Source organism: Tamandua tetradactyla, chromosome 16 (genome assembly GCF_023851605.1).
Source record: "Tamandua tetradactyla isolate mTamTet1 chromosome 16, mTamTet1.pri, whole genome shotgun sequence".
Taxonomy (NCBI): Eukaryota; Metazoa; Chordata; class Mammalia; order Pilosa; family Myrmecophagidae; genus Tamandua; species Tamandua tetradactyla.
The window spans coordinates 27,979,749-28,005,317 of NC_135342.1; the positions used below are offsets into that span (position 1 = coordinate 27,979,749).

Below are 25,569 nucleotides of genomic sequence, written 5' to 3' on the forward strand. Positions count from 1 at the left end.
CAGCAGTCCTCCTTTTAGCATTTCAATAGGAACTGGGGCCACAGCCTGTGACATTGCATTCAAGTGTATTAAGGCTTGATAGAGTTTCTTAATCGCTATTGTGAGGACCTCTTCCCAGCTTTTAGCTGTTCTCTTAACAAACCATTCTTTCTTTCAATTAGGCTTGCACCGGTGGGATTTTAGGGCCCACAGAACATCAACATAATGTCTTATAAATGGCTCTGGATAGGACTATCTTCCCAGTGAAAAGGGGCCCCTAATCACTGCCAAAATGTGTAGATACTCTATACAAAGTTCTCACTTTCTCCACACATCTATTGTGGCCCTCTGGTTTTCCTTCCCTACCAAAAAAGCTGTCTTGTAGCCATGACCACAATAATAAAAGCATATATTGACCCCTCCAGGAGTGGAAGGGGACTGAGGTAATCCACTTGCCACTGCGTCACTGGGATTTGTGACCAGCCAATGCACTTCATCTAGTATGGTAGCTTACGTGGTCAATGCAGGGATCATGAAGGGCACTCTCTAGTGATGTCCACTGGCTGCTGGCACATGATTGGTTGCTGGAACTCTTATCATTGGCCAGTGTCCCAGATATATTTCCACAATTTTTGTCCCCAGAGGAGACAATTCATGACAGCCCATTGTTCCTGCTTCCAGGTTGCCATCCAGGTCATAAGACAACCCAGCTGTTGGTATGGGTAGTTAGCACATCTCCTGGCTCATGTACTATTACAATCCATAATGCTTTTAACTCAGCCCATTGGCTACTTTGCATAACACAAGTGTCCCACCATATAGTGTCAGTACTTGGCTGTAGTGCCACAGCTGACCATATGGGAGGCTGCCTGCTAGTGGATCAAGCAGTGAACCAAAAAGACTTGGGAATAGTATCTGTGCTTTCTATAATGGGCATTTCAACAGCTCTTTCTGGTGCAGTGACTTTAGCTGTTGAATCTTCTATATAAGACACTGATCCAAGATTTTGTGTATTTCTATACTCAGAAAGCTGGTATTGAAAATGTTGCACTGTAGCAGATAGGCTTTCCATTTAGTTGGTGTGCTTAATTGAGCACTGGGGAGCATGGCTTAGAAGCCATGTCAGTTATCCACCCCTGAATAGGAATGACTATTTTCAAAGTGTCTGAATATCTTTGCATCATTTCCTCTACTTTCAATAAGACATTATAGTCAACACACAGTTGCTTTTCAGGGAGCTGTATCTCAGTTCTTCCCCTTTCCATAATTGTGACCAAAAGCCAAGGGACATTCATCTAGTATGGTGCCTCTGCCACAGACTCCACCCAACACTAATATTAATGCTGACTACATCCAATTGACATGGTGGGTCTGGATCTACACCCCTCAGTGCTTGTGCTTGTGCTAACCCTGTTTTGTTTTTCTAAAGCAGCCTGCTGAAGGTCCTCCCATATCCAAGTATGATCTTTTAAAATTGGCATATACAAAGGTCTTAACATTTGGATTAAGTGAAGAACAAAAGTTTCCAATATCTCTACAACCCTAAGAAAGCCATTAATTGTTTTGGCATATGTGGCATAGTAAAACATTTTACCTTATAAATTACCACAGAAGGAATAAATTTTGTCTTACCCAATCATACAACACCAAAAAGTTTGACAGGGCAGTCAAGGCATTGCAGTTTGTCACAATTATTTGCCCTTCCCTGACTCTCAATGTGAGATAACAATGAGCCAGAGGCTTCTTTTAGTTCTGAAAGTGGGTTACTGGTTAACATGGCATCATCAATATAGTGAACTAAACTTTTCTACTTGGGCAAATCCTTTGCCAGATGGTTATAGCAGATGATCAGAATAGGTAAATAGCCTTGTAAGAGCAATGTGAAAGTCCTTTGTTCTCTTTCCCAGGTGAAGGTGAAAGCAGGTTGCTCTAGTTTGCTAGCTGCTAGAATGCAATATACCAGAAACAGAATGGCTTTTAAAGAGGGAAATTTAATGTTACAAGTTTACAGTTCTAACATCATGAAAATCTCCAAATTAAAGCAAGTCTATAAAAATTACCAAACCAAGGCACCATCAAGAGGTTACCTTCACTTAAGAAAGGCCGATGAGCTCAGCATTTCTCTCTCAATTGGGAAGGCACATGGCAAACATGGCGACAGTCTGCTAGCCTTCTCTCCCAGCTTCTTGCTTTATGGAGGTCCTCCAGGGTCATTCTCCTTCTTCATGTTCAAAGGTCACTGGCTGGTGGTCTCCATGGTTCTTGGCCTCTGGCTCTGCTTGGCTCTTCTGTAGCCTTCTTGTCATTCTCAAAAAGCACTCTCTCCAAAAGGTCTCCTTTTTTATAGGATTCCGGTAAACTAATCAAGACCCATGTAGAATGGGTGGAGACAGGTCTCCATCTAATCAGCTTAATACCCACAATTGATTTAGTCACACCTCTATGGATATGGCTTAATCAAATTCCCAACCTTTAGTGCTGAATAAGGATTAGAAGAAACCATTGCTCCCACAAGATTGATTAGGATTAAAACATGGCTTTTCTAGGGTACATAAATCCTTTCAAGCCAGCGCACAGGTTGACTGGCCTTAGATAAGGGCATACTAAAGTAAATATTAGTTAAACTCAAAACAAAGTGATAATGACATAATTGACTACTAATTCCTTTTAATTGAGTGATATAATTGAGTGCTAATTCCTTTTAGCAGACGACATTTGGAACCACTGCATACAAAGGTAGTGTTACTTTATTCAGGTTTTGTCCTACATTTTCTCTTTCCTTTTAATAAAGAACACATCCTTTAAAACTTTTCTACTTAAGTTACCAAGGTAATTTTGGGAACCCGTCTTCAACATGTTTCACAACATACAATTACCATCAAAATTAAACTTGTCAGAATAATGCTAGGTACTTAAAAAAAGATTAGTCAATGCATTTTTGAAAGTAATCACCTCATTTCATTTGCAACTTTTTTAACAAAATAAATATAATTGCAAGATTATATTGACATTTAAAGTCTCATTCTTAGCCTACTTTTCATTGTCATTTAATTTATACCATTGCCAGGCAGCATTACAATAGTAAGTCAATTTTTATTTCTTAAGGGCACCCACTCCAAATTTAGACCAATTACTTAAAATGCAATCTAAAGGGGGCATGGCCAGCACATCTTAAGAGTCTCCTATGACAAAACTAACAAAAATCACAGGCAAAACATAAAGATAGGAGTTTTTCAAAATCAGTAGGTTTTCAGAGTAAGCAGTATGACTGACAAAGTAAACAGACTGACAAAATGAAAGGAATCACAGATTAGAAGAGAAAATATCATACACTTTCTTAGCATAGGGAAAGTCTTAGCTTTAAAATGACTACCACACAAATGCACCTAGTCTCCATTTACAGTAGAATCCCAAGCTTCAGTCCTCCAGGGAAATCCCCAGGAAGCTGCTAGGCATGAAACTAAGGGATCCGGGAATACTCCCATGGCTGATGGGATACAGATCAGGTTGGCATCTCAAAGCAGCATGGGGGTATTACCAGAGGCCTAGAAAATGATGAGAAGTCCTGCTATTAAGAATTTTTTTGAATGAGAGTCGGATACCTTTAATATCCTCTTGCTCTAGCATACCAGCAAGCTAGTTCTTTTGAATTCTAATTAAAGTGGCATAGCCTTTCATTTAATGCATCTTTCAAGCCTACTTAGGTTATCTGCATATCACTTTCTAACTTAACTTCCTCTTCTAGGAGGCACACTGCAGTTCTGGCCGCCAGAGCTTCCTCTGTAGCCAAACAAGTGGCTCCTTAAAAAGGCCAGGCAACAGCCATGACAGCCTGGTGGCTTTCCTTTCATTATGGAATCCTAACTGTCCTGCCACCTGCCATAGAAGCGTTAACAGTCCAACTGTGGAGTTCTGGGCACCCCCATACTCTGTTGGTGTTCTCTATTTATCTGATAGGACAGCAACCCCTCCCCATGTGGACCCTAGAGGCCAAGTTGGGATCTCCCCCCACAAATTCTCCCATCTCAAGATTCATACCTGTTATGGATAGTGGCTCTTTAGTCTCCTGGCTGGCTCACCAATTGTTCCAATCCAGCTCTTGGGGGCCTTGGGTCAAGGCAGCCTGAAGACCAAAAGACACATTAGGCATGGAGTTAGGCATGAATTTATTTAGGACTTAGGAACAGGAGAGGATTCCATGGTGATGGCCGACTGTGGAAAATGGAAGTTAATGCTCCACAAAGTGGGTAGGGGAGTGCAAGGACTTACCAGGGTTTAGGACAAAACAGAATTTTAGCAGGGTCTCATGACACAGGGATTTGGCATTTTGTTATTAACAGTGATCAAGGGAGGAGAGTTTAATGCTTTGTTTATGATACCATTTACACATTTTTATGCCACCCCCACCCCTCCCCACACACACCACCAAGGAGATTTGATGACTTTGATGTCTGTCCTGGTCATGTAGGTGGCTATGTGCAATGACCATACTCAATATTGAGGGGAATGCTCTCAAAATGGAGGGAAATCTTGTTCCCTGGATCCCCATAAAGCCCTAACCTGAGTCATTCAACAATTAATTGGCACATAATGAAATTAAGTAAGCCTATTTAACTGTTAGCTGGTGTGTTACCTAGGTATAGTAAGTATTTAACACTTGTTTTATTGTTAATTGGTGCATTAAGCATTTAATGCCTGTTTAATTGTTAATTGGCATGTTTGATCTAGTTATTAATAGGTGTACTACTTAAATGTATAGTAAGGGCTAAACGTCTTCGAAGTTGTTATTTGCTGTCTTACTCATTTGTATCAGTCAGGTGTTACTAATTGGTTACTGATTGCAAAAAAAAAATTTTTTTAATGGGAACCTTTGGACTGTTTTGAAAATTAAAAAGATTTTAGTTATGAGCCTATGAGAAAAAGGTATATTTCTGTAATGCAATCTGGTCTCAATGTGATTTAAGACCAGGGGAGCAGTACCCTGAAAATGGCTCTATAATTGTTCTGTAAAGGAGCAGAAATGGGTTAAGATAGGAATATGATATACCAAAAATGGAACAGCTTTTAAAAAGGGGAATTTAATAAGTTGCAAGTTTTCAGTTCTAAGGTCATGAAAATGTCCAAATTAAAGCAAGGCTGTAGAAATGTCCAATCTAAAGGATCCAGGGAAAGATACCTTAGTTCAAGAAGGTCAATGACGTTCAGGGTTTCTCTCTTGGCTGGAAGGGCACATGGTTGAAGTTTAATAGCTTTCTCTTTCAGCTTCTTGTTTCATGAAGCTCCCCAGGGAACATATTCCTTCTTCATCTCCAAAGGTCTCTGGCAGTGTGGTCTCTCTGCTTTGTGGCTCTCTCTCATCATATGAACCTTTCTTCAAAATGCTTTCTTTTAAAAGATTCCAGTAAACTAATTAAGACCCACATGGAATGGGTGGAGTCACATGTCCTTCTATTTAAAAGTTAATACCCACAATTGGGCAAGTCATAACTGTATGGAGATAATCTAATCAAGTTTCTAACTCACAGTGTTGAATAAGGGTTTAAGAGAAATGGTTGCTTCTACAAGATTGGATTAGGGTTAGGGCATGACTTTTCTAGGGTGCACAAATCCTTTCAAACCAGCGCAGTTGGTTTCTTATTCATTTGTATCACTCAAATGTTCCTAATTGGTTACTGATTGCAAAACAAAAAGTCTTTTAAAATGGAAACCTTTGGACTGTATTGAAAATTAAAAAGATTTTAGTTATGAGCCTATGAGAAAAAAAGGTATATTTCTGTAACACAATCTGGTCTCAACATGATTTCAGATCAAGGGAGAAATGGCCTGCAAATGGCTCTATAAATTATACAGGAGCAGAAATGAGTTCAGATAATGTATAGTCAATCCTTTATTTGTCCCTCTCAAAAGTATTTCTCATGGGAGATGACTCCCAGGGATGAGCCTGGCCCTGGCACTGTGGGGGTATCAACAATCCCATCCTGACCAAAAGGGGGAAAAGAAGTGTCACTGATAAAGTATCTGTGACAGAGAGTTCAAATAGAGATGAAAGTCTACTCTGGAGGTTGCTTTTACGCAAGCTTCAACTAGATATTGCTACCTATCATAACTTCCCAAACCTCAACCAAAACCATTTCAGCCAATCCTAAAGAACATCTAGGGCAATATATAAGATTCTACAAAGGTTCCATACACTAGGGTAACTTTCCAGAAACCTACAATCTCCAGATGGGTCCCTGGACCAAAGAAGTCTTGAAACCTAGAGGGCCCAGCCTCTCCAGAACATCAGCTAGTACCATCTCCCTACCCCAGATTATTGACAGACCCTTCCAACATGAAAAAGTTAGAATGGACATAGTCCAAATACCCCTAAAGAGTGGGATAGAAGGATCAAAGGTGATGGTGGAATTTTACAGAGAAGGTAGGGTTTAACAAACAAATATGATTACTGAATCACTAAATTGATATTTCTTTTAGTGTCCAGTATCTTAGAGCAGCTAGAAGTAAAAACCTAGAATTGTGGAATTGTAACCCATACCAAACTCTGAAATGTGTTTTCCAACTAATTGTGGTGCTGTGCTTTGAAATGTATTGCTTTTTTGTATATAGGTTATTTTTCACAAAAAAAGTTAAAAATTCGATTGTGATGATAAAGAAATATTTATTCCTTCTAGCCTCCTATATTTTGGAGCAGCTAGAAGGAAAAATCTGATATAATGGTTTGGTAGCTAATGACAAACTGGGATCTGTCCTGTAACTACCTGTTGAAGAGTGTTTTGAAAACTATTGCTTTTGCTTTGTACATATGTTATATTATACAATAAAAAAGTTTTAAAATATTTCTGTTTCTTGTGACTTTTATTTTGTGTCTGTCTGCTTGTTCAATGTGTATTCTCATATTGCAGTATGATAATAGCATGGATTTAGGCTTAGGACAAATTAAACAATTGCAGTATGTTTTCCAGAACTTGATAGCCAATGTACTTTTAAAATTGTTCATAATTTTAGATATTATGAAAGCAAGGGGTATTTTTTAATCTCTAGTCGAAGGAATTTTATGATGAATTTTAGAATTGAACAACTGCATATTTATTGTGCTTGGGCATGTTCTCCCTAAATTTATACAAGCTTACTGATATAATAAGCTAGTTTTATAAGTACATTCTCAAAATTCCTCTTAAAATAGCCTAACTAGACAGGTTAGGTGATGACACACATAAAATATAATAAAAATAAATATATAATGATACTTCAAATATATCTTATTTAAGAAATTCATTAAGCTTATTAAAAATATAAATGAGATTTTTTGTAATCTTGATTACCTGGACTTCAAAGAATCTGGCTTTTTAATTACTTTGCTATTTGCCAGTGTGTGGAAGAATTTGGATTTGTAGTGTTTTTTTATTATTAATTTTTAATTTTTAAAAAATATATAATAACAAATAAACTCAAACATTCTTAACAAATGATCATTCCATTCTACATATATAATCATTCACAATTTCATCACATAGTTGCATATTCATCGTCATGATAATTTCTTAGAACATTTGCACCAATTCAGAAAAAAGAAATAAAAAGACAAGAGAAAAATATTCATACATACTATACCCCTTACCCCTCCCTTTCATTGATCACTAGCATTTCAATCTACTAAGTTTATTTTAACATTTGTTCCCCCTATTATTTATTTTTAATGCCATATGTTTTACTCTTCTGTTGACAAGGCAGATAAAAGGAGCATCAGACACAAAGTTTTCACAATCACACAGTCACATTGTGACAGTTATATCATTATACAATCATCTTCAAGAAATATGGCTACTGGAACACAGCTCTACATTTTCAGGCAGTTCCCTCCAGCCTCTCCATTACATCTTGACTAACAAGATGATATCTATTTAATGCATAAGAATAACATCCAGGATAACCTCTCAACTCTGTTTGGAATCTCTCAGTCATTGACACTTTATTTTGTCCCATTTCTCTCTTCACCCTTTTGATCAAGAAGGTTTTCTCAGTCCCTTGATGCTGAGTCCCAACTCATTCTAGGATTTATGTCCCACATTGCCAAGAAGGTCCACATTCCTGGGAGTCATGTCCCACATAAACAGGGGGAAGGCAGTGAGTTTCCTTATTGTGTTGGCTGGAGAGAGAAACCACATGTGAGCAACAAAAGAGGTTCTCTTGGGGGTGAATTTTAGGCCTAATTTTAAGTAAGCTTGACCTATCCATTGTGGGGTCAAGCTTCACATGATCAAGCCCCAAGATTGGGGACTCAGTGTAGTGGTTTTGTTAGTGTCAGGCAGTATGTTTTGTGAGTATATTGCATAATCAGGTGAGGAAGTGCTGTTATGAATAGGGAAAACATAATTCTTAGCTTCAAAGAATTTATATTCTAGTTAGAACCTACTTGTACTAGGGCATAGTATAAACTAGTAGTAATAAAGAAATAAAAATTATGGAGGAATTTAAAAAGCAGGCAGATAAAGAATTACCTAAGAAGACCTCATAGAAAAGATAACACCTGTAAGACCTTCAAATAAGAAAGTAACATTTGAATAAATCGAGCTCTGAACTAGTTTTTTAAGGCCATACTTAATTTTGTAAACCAACATATGCTTAGTATTACTCAATATTTGAGAATAATGCTAAGAAAATTTAGAGGTTTTTTTTTTTTTTTTAGAAATCAATCTCTTTTTGAAAGGCTAATTATATTTCAAACTTGGACTCTTCTGAACTTTGAAGGTAGTGTTGGATTGGACTGAGAGATTTTAGGCATATTGTAAAGTAATCATTTTTGTGTTGTGAGTATAAAGTATATAAATTCCAAGCTGTGTTTCAAACCCAAGCATAAATTTATTCCTTCTTACATTATCTTGTCATATCTCTCTCTTCTCCCCTTCATGAATATTGTCATTGGAACTAAGTATTTATCTCAAAGAGCTTTGTGAATTTGTTATCAAGTTTATTTCTGATTATATGCAGTCTGAATAAAACTATAAGTGAGATGGATAGTATTTTTATTATTTTCCACACTAAAATGATCACATTTTCTAGTTAAGGTGAATTTTGTTTGTATCCAACTACAAGCCCTGAATTGATATGGAAAGTTATAGAAGGTTTATAAAAGTGAATTCTTTCATAGTCAATGCCAACCAAAAATTTGTTAAGCCTGTTTATAATTTTTTTTTTTAATTTTTGTGTCAAACTGTGTATTCATGAAAAACTAAAGTTTAGTTTGCTCTCTGTGGATTGTTAGTCTGCTCTTAAGTTATGTGGATTGTTAGTCTGTTCTTAAGAAAAGATTTTTTTAAGTTTTTCTTATCCATCAGAGTCTATAAGCCAAAGATTTTAACATCAGAATAATATCCTTTTCTTAAATTTGATAGTATAACTAAATAGCTTTTATGGTGTGACCATGTGATTGTGAAAACCTTGTTATTGACTTTCCCTTTATCCAGTGTATGGACAGATGAGTAAGAAAATAAAGACAAAAATAAATAAATATTAGAGGGTGGGGGATGGGATGTTCTGGGTGTTCTTTCTTACTTTTGTTTTTACTCTTATTTTTACTTTTTTGGAGTAATGAAAATGTTCAAAAATCTACTGTGATGATAAATGCACAGGTATATGATGATACTGTGAACCATTGATTGTACATTTTGGATGATTATATGGTATATGAATATATAATATATCTCAATAAAATCACACTGAAGAGAAATATGCTTATTAATTTTTAGGTGCTCCTTATCATCCTTTATTTCAGAAGACAAGTCTTCTATTTTTAAAAGAGAACTGTTAACAAAAGATTTGTTCTTTCACCTTGTAAAAGTGAGGAGCTAAAGTAGTTTAACATATTACATAGGAGGTGTTTGGGAAGATAACAATAATTAAAATGGATTTTCTGTCCCTTTTTTAGTGAAATTTTTATGGGCAAAATGTTATTCACATATTTCAAGATTGTATAAAAATGCCTAAAGACTTGACAATATTCTCACTGCCCATGTTACATCCTGATACAGATCTGTATATTAGGCAGTGGTATGATGTTCTTAGTCATGGTGTTAGTTATTCTTATAAAAAGCTACAGATCATAGAAACAACAAAATTTGTCAGTCATTCTACTTTGCTCTATTGCCTCTCAAAGTATATGTGGTCAGCTATAAGTCAGAATTTCATCTGCAACAAAAAAAGGACTTTAAAAAAGAAACAAGACAAATATATAAATTATATTTCATCTGTTAATTAACATAACTCTGGTAAATGCATAAAGGTGAAACAGTAAAAACCTCTGCTATGGTTTGGCAATATAAGACAACTGTCAAATGTTTTTATTTCTGAAGGCAGCCTCATTAAAAATGTTTATAAGATTAGAGCTTGGTTTGTAAGTACTTATAGCAGTTACATTTACTCTTAAGCTTCAGCTTAAGATTATTTCTAAAATCTGAGATGTTTTGCTCTTTGTGTAACCTGGTAGTTCCCTGGCACTTTAAATACCTGTGTGACACCTGAGACTCACTTTTAGAGTATTCTTACTTTGAAAGTCAACTTTACTCCACACAGCAAGTGTTCAAAAGTTAAAAAGAAATCAGGCCTTGATTAAAGTATGAATGAAGCTGATCTGTTAAGACTAAGGTAAACCAGAATAGATTTATATATTTACTTATGTATCTATATAAAAATACATTTATGTTTTCTTAAAATAAAGGGTTGTATTAGCTAAGGTTCTCTAAAGAAACAATCAGCAGGAGATATCCATAGATATAATTTATAAAAGCATCTTACATAACTGTGGGAATGTAAGGGTCCAAGGTCTATAGACCAGAAGCTGGCAACTCTGGTGAAGGCCCTCAGTGAACTCTCAGGAGAGGCTGGCTGGACAACCATGGGAATGGAAGAGTTCAAAATTCTGAAGGTAGGCTGTGAAGCTGGCAGCTCTGATGAAGGGTCTGGATGAACTCACAGGAGAGGCTCACTGGCTGAAGCAGGAAGAGTGACTGTCTCTTCTGAATCCTCCTTAAAAGCCTTCTGGTGATCTGATTAAGCATCACTCATTATAGAAGACACACCCCTTAGCCAATTACAAATGAAATCAGCTGTAATGCAGCCAGTGTGATCATGATTTAAGTCCATGAAATATCCTCATAGCAACAGACGGGCCAGCGCTTGTCTGACCAACAACCAGGCACCACTATCTGGCCAAGTTGACACATGAACCTGACCATGACAAGGGTAAAAGATTATATTGTCTATATTTTAAGGCTTTAACTTCTGTGTGAGACCAAAAGAAGAGAAGTTTATTTGGTCCAAAATTCAAATTTTTTTGTAGTACACTATCTAATTTAACCTGTTCAGTCAGTTTATTTAAACAGCCTAATAAAGAATAAAATCTTGATATTCTGTACAAGTTAATGTTAACATTGATGCATTTCAAACTGGGGCAAAAAAAATGAAAAATATTTGCAAAGAAAAAATTTAACTACTAAACTTCCCCACCTGGGGAATTCCTGTAACTCTCTTAAGCAATAAGGGCCCCCAGTTTAATAAGCCAAACCTTCTATCTTGAGGCTTGCCCTTATAAAACATTTCTTTAATGGAAAAGCTGAGCCTACTTATAATTAATACCTAAGAGTCATCCCCAGAAAACCTCTTCTGTTGTTCAAGATGTGATCTCTCTCTCTCTAAGTCAAACTCTGACCAACAACATCCCCTCCCCTCCAATGTGGGCTGTAAGTTCCAGAGTTGTAAGTTTCCCTGGCAACATGGGACATTACTCTCAGGGATAAGACTGGCCCTGACAATGTGGGACATGGCTCTCAGGGATGAGCCTGGCCCTGGCATTGTGGGATTGATTAACCTAAAGGGGAAAAAACAACTGAGGTCAATGGCTAAGATATTTCAAATCGTGTTGAAAGGTCATTCTGGAAGTTATTTTTATGCAAGTTTCAGCCACAGTATTGCAAACTGCACAGAATGACAAGCCCCCACCAACAGTATACTTGGGAAATCTAAAAGATATCCTGGATTCTATTGAAATTTTACATATTAAGTTTGTTTTTCAGAGACTTAAAGCCTCTGGATTAATCCAGTGCCAGATAAGTTGAAACCCAGTCTCCCCAAGAACAACAACCAGTTTCATTCTCTGTCCCATAATGTTCACATACTTTTTTTCAACATGAATACATTAGTGTCCGCGACTTCTCGCTCAGCGTCAAGCCCCCGGCCGGCGGGTGAGACAATGAGGAGAGACAGAGAGACGCAGACAAATCCGCGCTGGTGAGAAACACAGATCCAAGACACGTAGCAGTTGTAAGCACAGACCTTTACTGGAGTTAAGCTTGCATTCTCTGTTACAGGTTCCGCGCGGGACAAGATACCCCGCGGGGGAACAACCTCTATGCGGCCGTCAGGCACGGCTCCCTGTGGGTCGTCTCCACCCACCCCGTCCGGGTAACCTCTTATATACTGTGCCCAAACCCAATAGGTTAGTGCCACGTATACAGAGGTGATTGGAAGATAGGGTTGGTGGGCGTGTGCGTCATTTGCGGAAGCAGGATGTGAGCGCCATCTTGGCTCACTCGATGGGCGGGGGGAACTCTAGAGCAGGCTGCAGCGTGTCCACTAGGCCAAACCCGGAAAGCGGCTCTCTACACATTAGAATAGTCATTACCCGGATATCCTTCAAGCTTGAGAGACAATTATCAAATGAGAGGAAGGAGTTGTGACCAAGAAATTAGGATTTAAGGGATGATTATGGTGTCTGAATCATTATACAGTTTTCCTTTTTGCTTTCTGTTTTACTGCAGTAGATAAAGGGAAATACCTGAAATATTTGAACTGTAATCCAACTGCCTTGATCTCTGATAATTACTGCATAGCCTTTATCATGTGCCCTTGTGACTGTAAAAACCTTATGAGTGATTCTCACTTGTACTTATTTTATGTTTTTTTTTCACTTTGGAGTCTTGTGATCACTTAAGATTATTCATGAAGGGCCTTGGGTCAGTCCAGAACTAACCCACTACAAGTCCTAAGTTATCTTGATAACTGTTTTAGTTTGTTAAAGCTGCCAGAATACAATATATCAGAAATGGAAAGGCTTTTAAAAAGGGAATTTATTAAGTTGCAAGTTTACAGTTCTAAGACTATAAAAATGTCTGAACTAAGGCATCCAGAAAAAGATACCTTGATTCAGGAAAGGGCTGATGATGTTCAAGGTTTCTCTCTCAGCTGGGAAGGTACATGGAAATATCTGATAGCTTTCTCTCTATTTCTTCAAGTGGCTTCCCTGGAGGCATTTTCTTTCTGCATCTCCAAATATCTGTGGCTATGTGGGCTCTAAAGCTTTTTCCAAAAATGGTTCCTTCTTAAAGGACTCTGGTAAGAAACCCCACCTTGAATGGGTGGAGACACATCTCCATGGAAACCATCTGTGCCAGTTGGGAAGGATTTATGTACCCTAAAAAAGCCATGTTTTAACCCTAATCAATCTTGTGGGAGCAACGGTTTTTCCAATCGCTATTCAGTAGGCTGGAAGCAACAGTTTCTTCTAATTCCTACTCAGTAGGCCGGAAACTTGATTAGGTTATTTCCATGGATAGGTGGCTCAATCAATTGTTGATTATGATCAAGTATGATTAAATGGAGACATGTTTCCACCCCTTCTACGTGGGTCTTGATTAGTTTACTGGAATCCTTTAAAAGAGGAAGCATCTTTGGAGAAAGCTTCAGAATGACATGGCCATGAGAAACAGGGTCCACCACCCAGTGACCTTCGGAGCTGAAGAAGGAAAATGCCTCCTGTGGATCTTCATGAAGCAAGAAACTGGGAGATAAAGCTAGCAGACTATTGCCAGTTTCGCCATGTGCCTTCCCAGTTGAAAGAGAAACATTGAATTCATCAGCTTTTCTTGAGTGAAGGTAATCTCTTGACGGTGCCTGGGTTTGGACATTTTTATAAACTTGCTTTAATTTGGAGATTTTCATGGTGTTACAACTGTAAATTTATAACTTAATAAATTCCCCTTTTTAAAAGTCATTCCTTTTCTGGTATATTGCAGTCTGGCAGCTAGCAAACTAGAACACCATCTAATCAAAAGGTCCCACCCACAATTGGGTGAGTGATATCTCCATGGAAACAATGTAATAAAAAATATTCCACTCAATAACATTGAATAAGGATTAAAGAACATGGCTTTTCTGGAGTACACAACAGTTTCAAACCAGCACAGTAACTGAAGCTGGATCAAACCAAAATGGGCCCACCTGACATGCGCAGTAGCTAAGAATTTAATCTATAGTCACCTATACCTCATTATAATACTAAAAATCACACCCATCATTATATTAAGGCCACCATTTTCTTATATATGTTTTGTGACTAAGCATGTAATCAATCTGCACATGCTCATAATTAGCATACCTCTAATTACATCATCTGGGGCCATTGTGCTCATTATCTTAAAACCAGCCCATCTTTTAATACTATAAAACTATCAAAATTACTGCAGTTTGGGGAGACAGACTTTGGAGCCAATAGGCCATCTGATCTCCTCCTGCTTCATGCCTAGAAATAAATTTTCATCTGTTTGAAGCCCCAGTATTTCAGGAATTGGTCATTTGAGCACATCCGGCAAAAGAATCCACCACTTTGTCCAGTAATGACACCTACTTCTTATTTATAACAATTTCCTTGTAAATCATTTTATAATTCATTTCTTTTTAAAATTTTACTATGAAAATTTCACACAAATAGTAAAAAGGAGAAACTATTGTATTGTACACTATATAACCATAACCCTGCTTTGACATTTATCAACATTCTACTATTGTTCTATCCATTCACCCCTTCTCAGAGGAGTTTTTAAAGTTAATATTTTGCCTACATATACTTTCATATAAATCTCTAAACAATAAAGTCTTTTTAACATAACCACATTAACAATAAAATTGATAGTAATTTGTAGCCATCTGGTAAAACTGTGTGGGCTGTAAAAGACTTCCCCAGATTTTTCCATAAACCAGGCTTTGAGAGAAGAAAGAGAAGCTGGAATAAGCAGAAACCAATTCTCTTTTTGATCCTGTTTTTCGGTTGGATCTCAAAAAGTGAATTGACTAGTATGAGGATACTCAGGATGCCCACCTCTGAGCCTAGTTCCAGTTGCTTCAAAAACCTTCCCCACCTGTTGGGACTGAAGTAACAGTTTCAGTATGGCACAGAATATCCCATCACTGTTAATAGGACTTCCTGGTCCAAGAAATATTTAAGCTGGGTTTTGAAGGAGATAGGAATTATGCCTTCACTACCCCATCACCCAAAGTGGAGGGAGAGAAGAGAGTTAGCTGCTCCAGAATTTCCTTCTAGAGCAGAGAATGCATTTAAGTCTTCATTTACGTAGTAAGAAGACTGTTATTACTTAGATTTTAATTTACACGTAAATAATAATAGCATAGTTTTCTTTAGATGCTTTTATTCTCACGTTGAGAAGAAATAAATTGGCCATATTTGTTAGGCACGGAGTCACTAAAGGATTCCACACGAGACAGCTTAAGGAGTTTATTGCTAGAAAGAAACAGAAAGCAAAGGTAGAGCAGGCAGGTGGGAGCCAGCAAAAGGAAAGGAAAAATGGCTCCAACTCTCTTTTTGACAGCTTGTGGTTTTAAAGGAAAAACCGCACCAACAGGGGTGGGAGTAACGTGTGGCCACAAGCATCCAGGAAATATCAGGCTGGTGCAGATCATGACTTCACGTTTCAAGGTTATCTGGTCTGGCCTCTGGCGGGTGGGGTGTTGGCACATTTGTGCTCACTATCTTGCTGTCACATCAGGTCTAGTCAGAAGAGCTGCTGAGGGAGAGAAACTGAAGGGGCCTCCATATCACAGAGTCTATTTTGTATGTTAAGGTTTGTTTTCTGATATCTGACTATATTAAAGACCACTATTGTTATTGTTATTGCTGCCTATGAATTTTAGTTTAGATGGTCAGGTTGGAGGCTAAACTAGATTAATGGGAATTCAAGCTTTCATTTCCCCCACCAGCCCCTCACAAGAGCACACCTTGACTCCTGCCCCTTCCCCAAATGGTATCCCCCAGGAGAGGATCGCACTACCTATTTCCCCGGGGTGGTTTCTTCCAATAACAGTTGTACAATGCTTCCATAGGGAATTGTCTATTCTGAGGTCTCCGGGTCTTGCCGGGTGGTTTTTCGCAGGAGCGGACAACGCCAATGCCGATCTCTCCACCCTCTAAGTAATTTCTCCAAAGAGCGTATTGTAACCTCTTGATTTTAACCCCCTCACTCCCGGTTGTTTCTCCCAGGATCCGGCTGTAGTATGTAAGACAGTAGTCTTCTCGGTTATTTTTCCTCCCTGCCTCCTCGGCTTCCTGTTTTGTTGGAGGTTTCTCCCAGGAGATAAACGCTCTCCACTCCATGACGATGGACAATTTAGTTTTTTTCTAAGCATTACATTTTTTTAAATATTATATACGTCGCTGGACCTCATCTCTAATACGTTTCTCCTCCCGGAAGCCTACCTAGAAAGGGGCCACACATTTAACAGTCCGACTGCCCTGCTTTTTGAAATCCAGCGGAAGGCCGGTTCCTCCACTATACAGAATAGACGTGCCTCAAAAATGGAGTCTCTCCCGTAGAAGCACCCCCTGGACGCGGCCAAGTTCCCTGCCCGCTAGCGTCTCTTACGGAAATCGAACAAATACCCTGTCACAAATCTGCCATGTTAACTGTTGGCACAATGCAGCTTCCAAGATGATTCTGAGCATGCGGAATCCCAAAAGCCGTAAAGGAAGGTCCTAGAGGACAGACCGGAAGCGGTGTCGGCCTCGAATTACTCCTGTCGGCGTCTTCACGGGTTAAATAAAGCTAGAAGGTCTCAGGTGATTTGGGTTGGTCGTAATTTGGTATTCTGTGAGATCAGTGATGGGGGATGTCAGTGGACTTAGTGATGGTGGTCCGCTGGATTCCCTGATGGGGAAAGAGGGTCTGTGGCGTCGTTGATGGGTTTCTGGGAGGTTAATGATAAGGATTTCTGCCGTCAGTGATGGTGTTCTTTGAGTGACTGGGATCTGTACAGTTAGTGATGAGGGAGGTTCAGCGACGTGTGACGAGTTTACTTTTGAAATTGAGTTGAAAGTTCAGGTCATTAATTTTTACAATCTTTCTTTAACACAAAAACTGTAACCCCTGGTATGTAGCATTTTCAAGCGTATTCAAAAGTAAGTGTTCTTTTTTCTTGTTTCAGATCTTTTTTTTTTTGACCCAAATTGTTTAGGAGTGCATTTTCTATTTCAAATAATACTTTTGTGTAATGTTCGTTCTTTGATGAGTTGAAAAATTGCTTTATGGCCTAGTTCCTAGTCAGTTTTAATAAATGGCACATCTATTACATGAGAAGTGTATTCTCTAATTGTGCTGTCCTCTCCATATATACTATGTACATAAATATATCCTCACTGAGTTTTCTCTGCTTGACTAGTTACAGAAGGTGTAAACTCACACTGGAAAGGTGATGTGTCTACTGTCTTTCCTTCTGTCAGTTTCTACTTTATATATTTGAAGCTGTATTTATTATTAGAAAGTTATGTATATTTTTAGTAATATGACCAGATGATTCAGAAGAGCAGTTCAAGCTCCCACCAACAATGTGTAAAAGAGCTCATTTTCCCAAATGTTTTCCAGCACAAGATATTGTTGTTCTCAATTTTTAGGATTCTGAGGGGAAATTGTATCTAATGTTCTAATGCATTTTTCTGTTAGCAGAGTTAGCATCTTTTCGGTTAATTGACATTTATTCTTTTCAGTAAATTTTCACATCCTTTACCTGTTTTTCTCCCTTATTGTTCAGTATTTTTAAAAGTAAGAATAACATCACATTGTAAGTGTTTATATTTTCACTTTGTTTTTTAAGATGTATTTTAACATGTAATTAGGAAATACCATCTTATCAGAAACGCCCTTTTCTTTTATAGTTTCTGAGTTTTAATACATTTTTAATGAGTTTTAATTTATAATAGTACAAATACCTCTTCAGTATTAATTTGTATCATTTTTCTTGGCTATTCTTGCACAATTCTTACTTTGATATGAACTGTGAAATCATTTTACCAAGTTGGAAAAAATTGGAATTGCAGTAGTTTGATATAGTAATATAATGAACAAGATAGATGATCAGGGATTGGCAGGCAGTAGCCCTGGTGTGACAAGAACAGGCCAGGACTGATCTGTGACTAGATGCTCTGATAGATGTCCTGGATTTCAGGGCCAAGGTAGAGCTGAAAAGTTTGAGTTTAACTTTGAGTTATTTTCAGAAGAGGGTAGGCTGTATAGGTTGTCCCTGGATAAACATGGAGTCAGTACTGGACACCCATAACCTGAGCATTTTTAAGTCAGTGGAAAACAGCAAAAACATTTTGGCTCTACCATTAAGAGAGCTCAGAGTGGCAGAGTGACTTAGGGTCTGTAGCTTAAGGCCTTGGAGGTGGAGTTGGAATCCCTGATGTCCACTTACTCAGTGTGTCCTTGGACCAATTACTTACATCTTTAAGCCTCTGCTTGCTAGGCAAATGGTTGGAATAATTGTAATAACATTAAGCTGAGAGGATGTTTGTGAAAATTAAACAAAGTGTCTGAAAACCATCGTTGCATCTTGCATGATAATTGCTGTGTATTTTGTGGTTCTCTCATACCAGGAAATTGTTGAGTACTTTACAAATATCATCTCATTTCATTATTCTGTGAGATAGGCACTTTTGTCCTCTGTTTTTTAAACTAAAACTGAGTAACTTCTTCCTATTTTCACAGCTGAAAAGTAGCAGAGCTACAACTTAAATGTTCAGTGATGTTATTCCACATTTCATGGTTTTTCCCATATTTTATCATGACTAATACTAAGGGCAACTTCTGTTAAGCTTCATATTCTCTACAGCACTGGTTCTTAAGTGTGATCCCTGGGCCAGAAGCTCAGCATCACCTGTGAACTAGTTTAAAAATACAAAATCTTGGGCCCTACCTTAGACCTACTGAATCAAAAAATATGGAGGTGAGGCCTGAGAATTTGTAACTGTGTTTTAATAAGTACAACAGGTGACTTGAATGCACATTCAAGCTTGTACCACAAGTCTATGTTTTCTAGCTCAGGGACTCGCACCTTGGTGTCCCCAGGCAATGTTTGTGTGGTGAATGTTGAATGACTGACCAAATGGATGTTGTCTTTCCAGTTTTCTTGGTGTCTCTGGGGAGCCCCTGGACCAGATCTTTCTCAGCTCCAGCCCACCTTTCCCCAGCAGCTCTGGTTGAGTTCACAGATATCCACCAAGTTTCAGGCTCCTGAGAGAACAAGGTTTGAGGCCCAGCATGGACATGCCAGCTAATTGGATCTTGCCCCAGAAATCCCTGGCCCTGGCTCCAGAGGAACTTGGCAGCTCATGTGAGGTGAGGAGGAGGTATCCCAGAGGTGGGAATTCATGCTGGAAGGAGATACCTCTTTTATCTTTTAGCAGAGCGTTAGGGCAGAAACAGATGAGCCATGGTAAGCAGCCAGACTCAGACCTGCTCCCCCTGAAACAAATTTAGATCCTCCTGCCAAGAATGAGCAGTATGTGACTGTCTCCACATCTAGAATCCAACTGTATGACAGTGGAGAGGTGGATGTCAAGGAAAATGTCATTTATTTTGCCCTCACACTATATTAACCTTTTGGCTAAGAAAAGAATTCTTGATTAGAAATTGCTTTTGTCTAGGATTTTTAAAGTATTTCTTCCTATACTGCTTTCCTACATGCAAACATTTTCTCTGCTCTCTTTCTGAAATCTCTGTTTCTCAGAAATCTTTTTTTTTACCCCCTACCTTTTTCTTTGCTGCTCTCTGTTCTGGGAAACTTTGTCAACTTTATCTTCTAGCCCTTCTATTGAGTCTCTCATTACTGCTATCAACATTTTAATTCAAAGTTTTAATTTTCAAAACCTCAGCTTTGTTTTCAAAATATTTCTTTTTATTAACACCCCATTCTTAATAAATGAATCTAATGTTACTTAACATCCCTCTGAAAATATTGTGATAATTTCCTTTAATTTTTAAATATATTATACATATACTTAGTTCAAAACTTTTTAAAAATATAAATGACGATACATGTGATAAGTATTATAGTGAAAGAAATTCAGGGGAGGGAGAATATTGTGGTGTACTGATTTTTGTACGCATTTGCCCATACCTTTCCAGGACAGATAAGCAATTTTAGTAATTTTCTTTGCTTAGTTTCTTTATGCAAGTAAAAACAAGAATTTTTTTGCCATTTCACAAAAAGTGGCATACTAGATATGCTTATTTATTTATTTATTTTTTGGCATGGGCTGGCTCCTGGAATCGAATCTGGGATTCAATTAAGTTGCAAGTTTGCAGTTCTAAGGCTATAAAAATGTCCAAACTAAGGCATCTAGGGAAAGACACCTTGATTCGAGAAAAGCCAATGGGTCTGGAGAACACCCTTGTCAGCTGGGAAGGCACATGGCTGGCATCTCCTGGGGTCTTGACCATCTCATTTCAATCAGCTACCCCAGGGGCATTTTCTCTCTTCATCTCCAAAGGTCTCTGACAGTGTGGGCTCTTAAGCTTTTTCCAAAACCATTCCCTCTTAAAGGACTCCAGTAAGCAGCCCCACCTTGAACGGGTGGTGATGCATCTCCATAGAAACCACCTAATCAACAGGTCCCACCCACAACTGGATGAGTCACATCTCCAAGGAAACAACTTATTCAAAAACTCCCACCCAGCAATATTGAAACTGGATTAAACAACATGGCTTTTCTGGGGTACATAACAGTTTCAAATGGGCACACTATACAAAAGGGATAAAGTTTTATTTAAAAAAAAAATGCAAAAATTGGCAAGAAACAAAAGGTCCAAAAGTCCTTGAAGAAATTAAAATGTCAATCAGAAACATCCAGTGCAGTCACAAATGGTGGAAAAGGCCATATAGTTTCAAGTAAAAGATAATCTCTATCTTACATTATTCCCAGTCTTGGGTTTTGGTGTTTCTTTTTTCTAATGTTTATCTTGATGTCCAAATCCATCAAGGACGGTAAAAGAACTGGAAATTATCAACATAGATTCAGAAATCAAATTAATATATTAACTAATTGCATCCAAGACTAGATGAAAACAATAGCCAAATAGTGAGTTTATTACAGGGAAACGTAATATAGATAGGTTCCTCATTCAGCAGTCTACCCTCGAGTCAAAGAAGTTTAAATAGCAAAATATCTAGAAAAACATAATAAAATATTATATATCAGAAGCTATGATACATAGCAAACAAAAACAGTGCTCAAGAATTCAGAAGACTAATTTATTTCCATGCAAATAAATTTAAAAATCCAGATGAAATGAGTAAATTTCTAGGCACATTATTAAATTTCCCACCAAATCTTTAGTTACTATTTACCATATTTTCATTGCTAGGGTTAAGATTTTCATTTTTAAAATTCTACTTCTAATAAAATTGGTATTGCACAGTCGGAGAGATTTGTCTGCATTGATTCTGTTTTTTGAAATATTCTAGGCACATTATTAAATTTCCCACCAAATCTTTAGTTACTATTTACCATATTTTCATTGCTAGGGTTAAGATTTTCATTTTTAAAATTCTACTTCTAATAAAATTCGTATTGCACAGTTGGAGAGATTTGTCTGCATTGATTCTGTTTTTTGAAATATTCATATTTTGGCAAATTTTATGTTTAATATTTCTGAGCATTCCATGGTACTTGAAAATCTCTGTTTCCAGGATATAGAATCTGATAGATGTCAATAAGTTATATCTTATATAATTATGAGGTTTCTACAGTGTTTATAATTTTTTCTACTTTATCTCATGTAGCTGAGAAATAATATTTACAGTCTTCCATCAAAAATGTATTCCTATCTATTTTCCTATAATTTCCATTTATAAATATTGATGTTAATGCAGTTTGGTACAGTGATAGTCATGACATCTGAAATTCATTTTTGGTTGAGTTTTTGTCGTTTGATTATTTTTCCCCAGAATTCAGCTCTATCTGGTATTAAGATGGAAACCCTTGCTTCCTTTCTGTTGCCATTCCCACATATGCTCAAAAAAAAGCTCAAGCTTTTACTGACATAAAAAAAAGATAAATTGAGTTCAATCAAAAGGTCCAACAAATAAAAGAATCCTTAAGATGTTAGTTTTGGACTTTTATCATTATTCATGGTGTAAATTTAATAGAAAGGCATACTTGTGCATTTCTTCTGTACAGCAGTGAAAAGATGCATTTTATATTGTGCTTCTGATTTGGATGCTTCTTTTTTTACATGTCACTGTATACTCTATTTTTGCTTTGTTCTGTGTTCTTCTGGTAATTTGGAAGTTTGGGATTCTTTTAGTGTCACCTTTATAACATTAACTTTATGAACTAAATCTTCTAAGCTCTTAATATCTATTAAATTTACACCATGAATAATGATAAAAGTCCAAAACTAACATCTTAAGGATTCTTTTATTTGTTGGACCTTTTGATTGAACTCAATTTATCTTTTTTTTATATTACCCTTTAAATGTCCTTATTTCCTTTTTGTGTGACTTACTTGTCTTCATCTGCTCTTTGCCTTTTTTGTTTTGGCAGTGTCTTTCCAGGAGACCATTTCTTTATTGCTTTTTTTTCTTATTCACTGATGTCTGTCAATTTGTTTTTTTTTTTTCTTTTCTTTTCTTTTTTTGCATGGGCAGGCACGAGGAATCGAACCCAGGTCTCTGGCATGGCAGGCAAGAACTCTGCCTGCTGAGCTACCGTGGCCCGTCCTCAATTTGCTTTTATACAAATCAAAATAACTATCTCCTCACCTCATCTGTTTTCCCATTATTTCTTCTTTGAACTCTTATATCCCTTTTTAATTTAAGGACTTGATTGTTTTTGTGAATTCCTTGAATTCTTGGTAGATATGTTTTCTTCTATTGTGTGGCAATATACTTCTAGTGTGATTTCTTAGTCTCCTTTTCTTCTTTCATTCTTTTTGCTTATTGTATCTTTATAGCTTAGGAGATATTTATTATCATCTCGAAGTGAGGAGATTTCTCCCTGGATAAACTGTGGGTGTTCATTTGGTGAGGAGTCAAAGTTGTGTTCCAGGCTGATATGACATCTTCCTCAATCCCTATTAAATTATCGACGATATGGATTTTTGTTGGGGGGGAGGTGGTCAGTGTGTGGTGTGCATATGCAGTTGTCTGAAAGATAAGTTAGAAGCACATGTATTATTTTCAAATATAGAGAACATTTTTCAAATAATGGCAATATTGTAAGCCACAGAAACAGAATCAATACATCACAAAGAAGCAAACTATAATCTCTGAACACAATTAAATGAAGAAACAGAAAAAGATAGTTTTTAGGCATCATAATTTTAGAAATTAAAAAATACAAGTATCTTTAATATTCTTTTTCTATCCATTGTCCTTCCTGCATACTAATTGCCTCACCTGAATTCAGTGACCTGCTCTGTACTTATGACTTCTGAAACTTGTACCCAATCTCTCAATCCACCTGCCTAGTATAGATCCTATGTTCTGTCACCTAAATCTCAGAATGTGCAAAATTTTAAATCATTTCTTGTCTCCTTGCCCCAGTGTCCTCCTCCTCTTAAATCCCTCTGTGGTACCAGAATCTACTCAGTTATACAAAACTAATAACTGACTATTAATTCTGAGTCTCTTTGTCTTAATTTCATGATCAAAATCCATCTGTCTCCTTGAAATATAATACTACTCCTTTGATGTCTCTTTTACTGCTGTAGCCTTACTTTAAGATTCAAGTTCTCTCATGAATTGTTTGAAGTGGGTCACCTGATGGTCTCTTATTATTTATTGCCCATTCCAAAATATACTGTTTTACAAATAATCTTTTTTAAATAATATAAATTTTTAACTTTTCATTTTGAAATAACTATAGATTCACAAAGAGTTGCAAAAAAATGGTACAGAAAGTTCCCCCCCTTGACCACTGACCCTTCTTCACCCAGTTTCTCCCAGTGGTATAATATCAAAACCAGGAAATTGACATTGTTACAATTCACAGATATGATTCAGATTTCACCAGTCTTACATGCATTCGTGTGTGTGTATTAGTTCTGTGCAGTTTTATCACGTTAACTCATATGACCACCACCACAGTCAAAATACAGAACTCTGTGTTATCACTACAGAGATTCCTCGTGCTACCCTTTTATTACCATATTCAACTCACTCACTCCCTTTTAATGTCTGCTAACCACTAATCTGTTCTTCCTCCCTATAATTTTGTCATTTCAAGAATGTTACATAAATAGAATCATATAGCATGTAACCTTTTAAAGTAAATCCCAGATACCATATTTTATCCATAAATAGTTTGCTATGTTTCTTCAAGAGATGAGAATCTTTTTTTTCTTTTTCTCTCTCTCTTTCTTTGTGGTTAATATAACCAGTAGGCTATTTCCTCTCCCTCTCCCTTTTCCCCTCCTTCTCTCCCCCTGACACAAATAAAACTGTAATTCTTTAGTATCATCTAATAACAAGTCACTGATTTTCTTTAAAGGTGCAATAAAATAGGTTTTTTTTTTAATTTCAAACTTTTAATTTTGAAAAACTCTCGAACCCAGTTTTGTGGACAGTCACAAAAATAATATATACAACCTACAAGAGAACTCTTAACACATCCCCATCACTGGAGATACCCAGATTCAGCACCCTGACACATTTGTCACAGTATTCCATCCATCCTGACACATTTGTCACATCATTTCATCAACCACGTCACCTTCCCATATATCTATACATCCATCTGTCCATCTGTCTCTTTGTCTGCCCATCTATCAGTCCATCCTCTGAACCCCTAAGTGCAGGCCATACACATCAAGCCTTCAAACACCCAACACTGCCAGGCACATTTCCCAAAAACAGTCATCAAATTCAAGAAACCCAGCTCTGACATAAAGCCTACAGTCCACATTCCAATCTTCCCATACATTCCATCAAGGATGTATCCTCCTGAGCCTTCCTTGTCTCCCTCCACATCCCATCAAGGACCATGTACTGCCTTCAACTGCCATTGTCTCCCCAATTGCTCACTCCTTCCTCTTCCTTTCCTTGTGGGAAAATATGTGTTGTGAATATTTTCCCATCACAACTACCCCAAAGCACCCCATCCAGTGGGATCAATCATACCCACCATACTCTGGAATCTTCACCAACCTCCATCACCAAAACTCTCCCATCTCCCCAAACAGAAACCCTAAACCCGTCCTGCATCAACTCCCATTCCCCTTGGTCATTGCCACTGGCAACCTGCACCCCAGTCTCCATCCTCATGAACTCCCACACTCTACAACACCTCTCTGTAGTTACCATAGAGCCCAAATTCAACACCCTAAATCCACAACAATCTCAACTGCTTGACATCAGCTCAACCTCAACAATACATACAAAGTATACTCCTTACACCCTTGGCTTGCCACTTTTATGTAGTTCTCATCACAAATTACACTTTTATACATTATTAGTCCCAAACATTGATTT

The 25,569-nt window shown here is 37.4% G+C and overlaps 1 protein-coding gene across 6 annotated transcripts in view; it reads left to right on the plus strand.

The window, feature by feature from the left end:
- LOC143660037 (uncharacterized) overlaps nt 1-25,569 on the plus strand; it is a 142,364-nt gene that overhangs the window by 106,995 nt on the left and 9,800 nt on the right. Inside the window, exons 1-2 of one of the 6 annotated variants that reach the window (XM_077133382.1) lie at nt 16,095-16,879; nt 19,220-19,433. In XM_077133382.1, coding sequence (XP_076989497.1) covers nt 19,356-19,433 — 78 coding nt within the window. In that variant the 5' untranslated portion in view covers nt 16,095-16,879; nt 19,220-19,355. The other 5 variants (XM_077133379.1, XM_077133381.1, XM_077133380.1 and 2 more) reach the window with 5 other exon arrangements.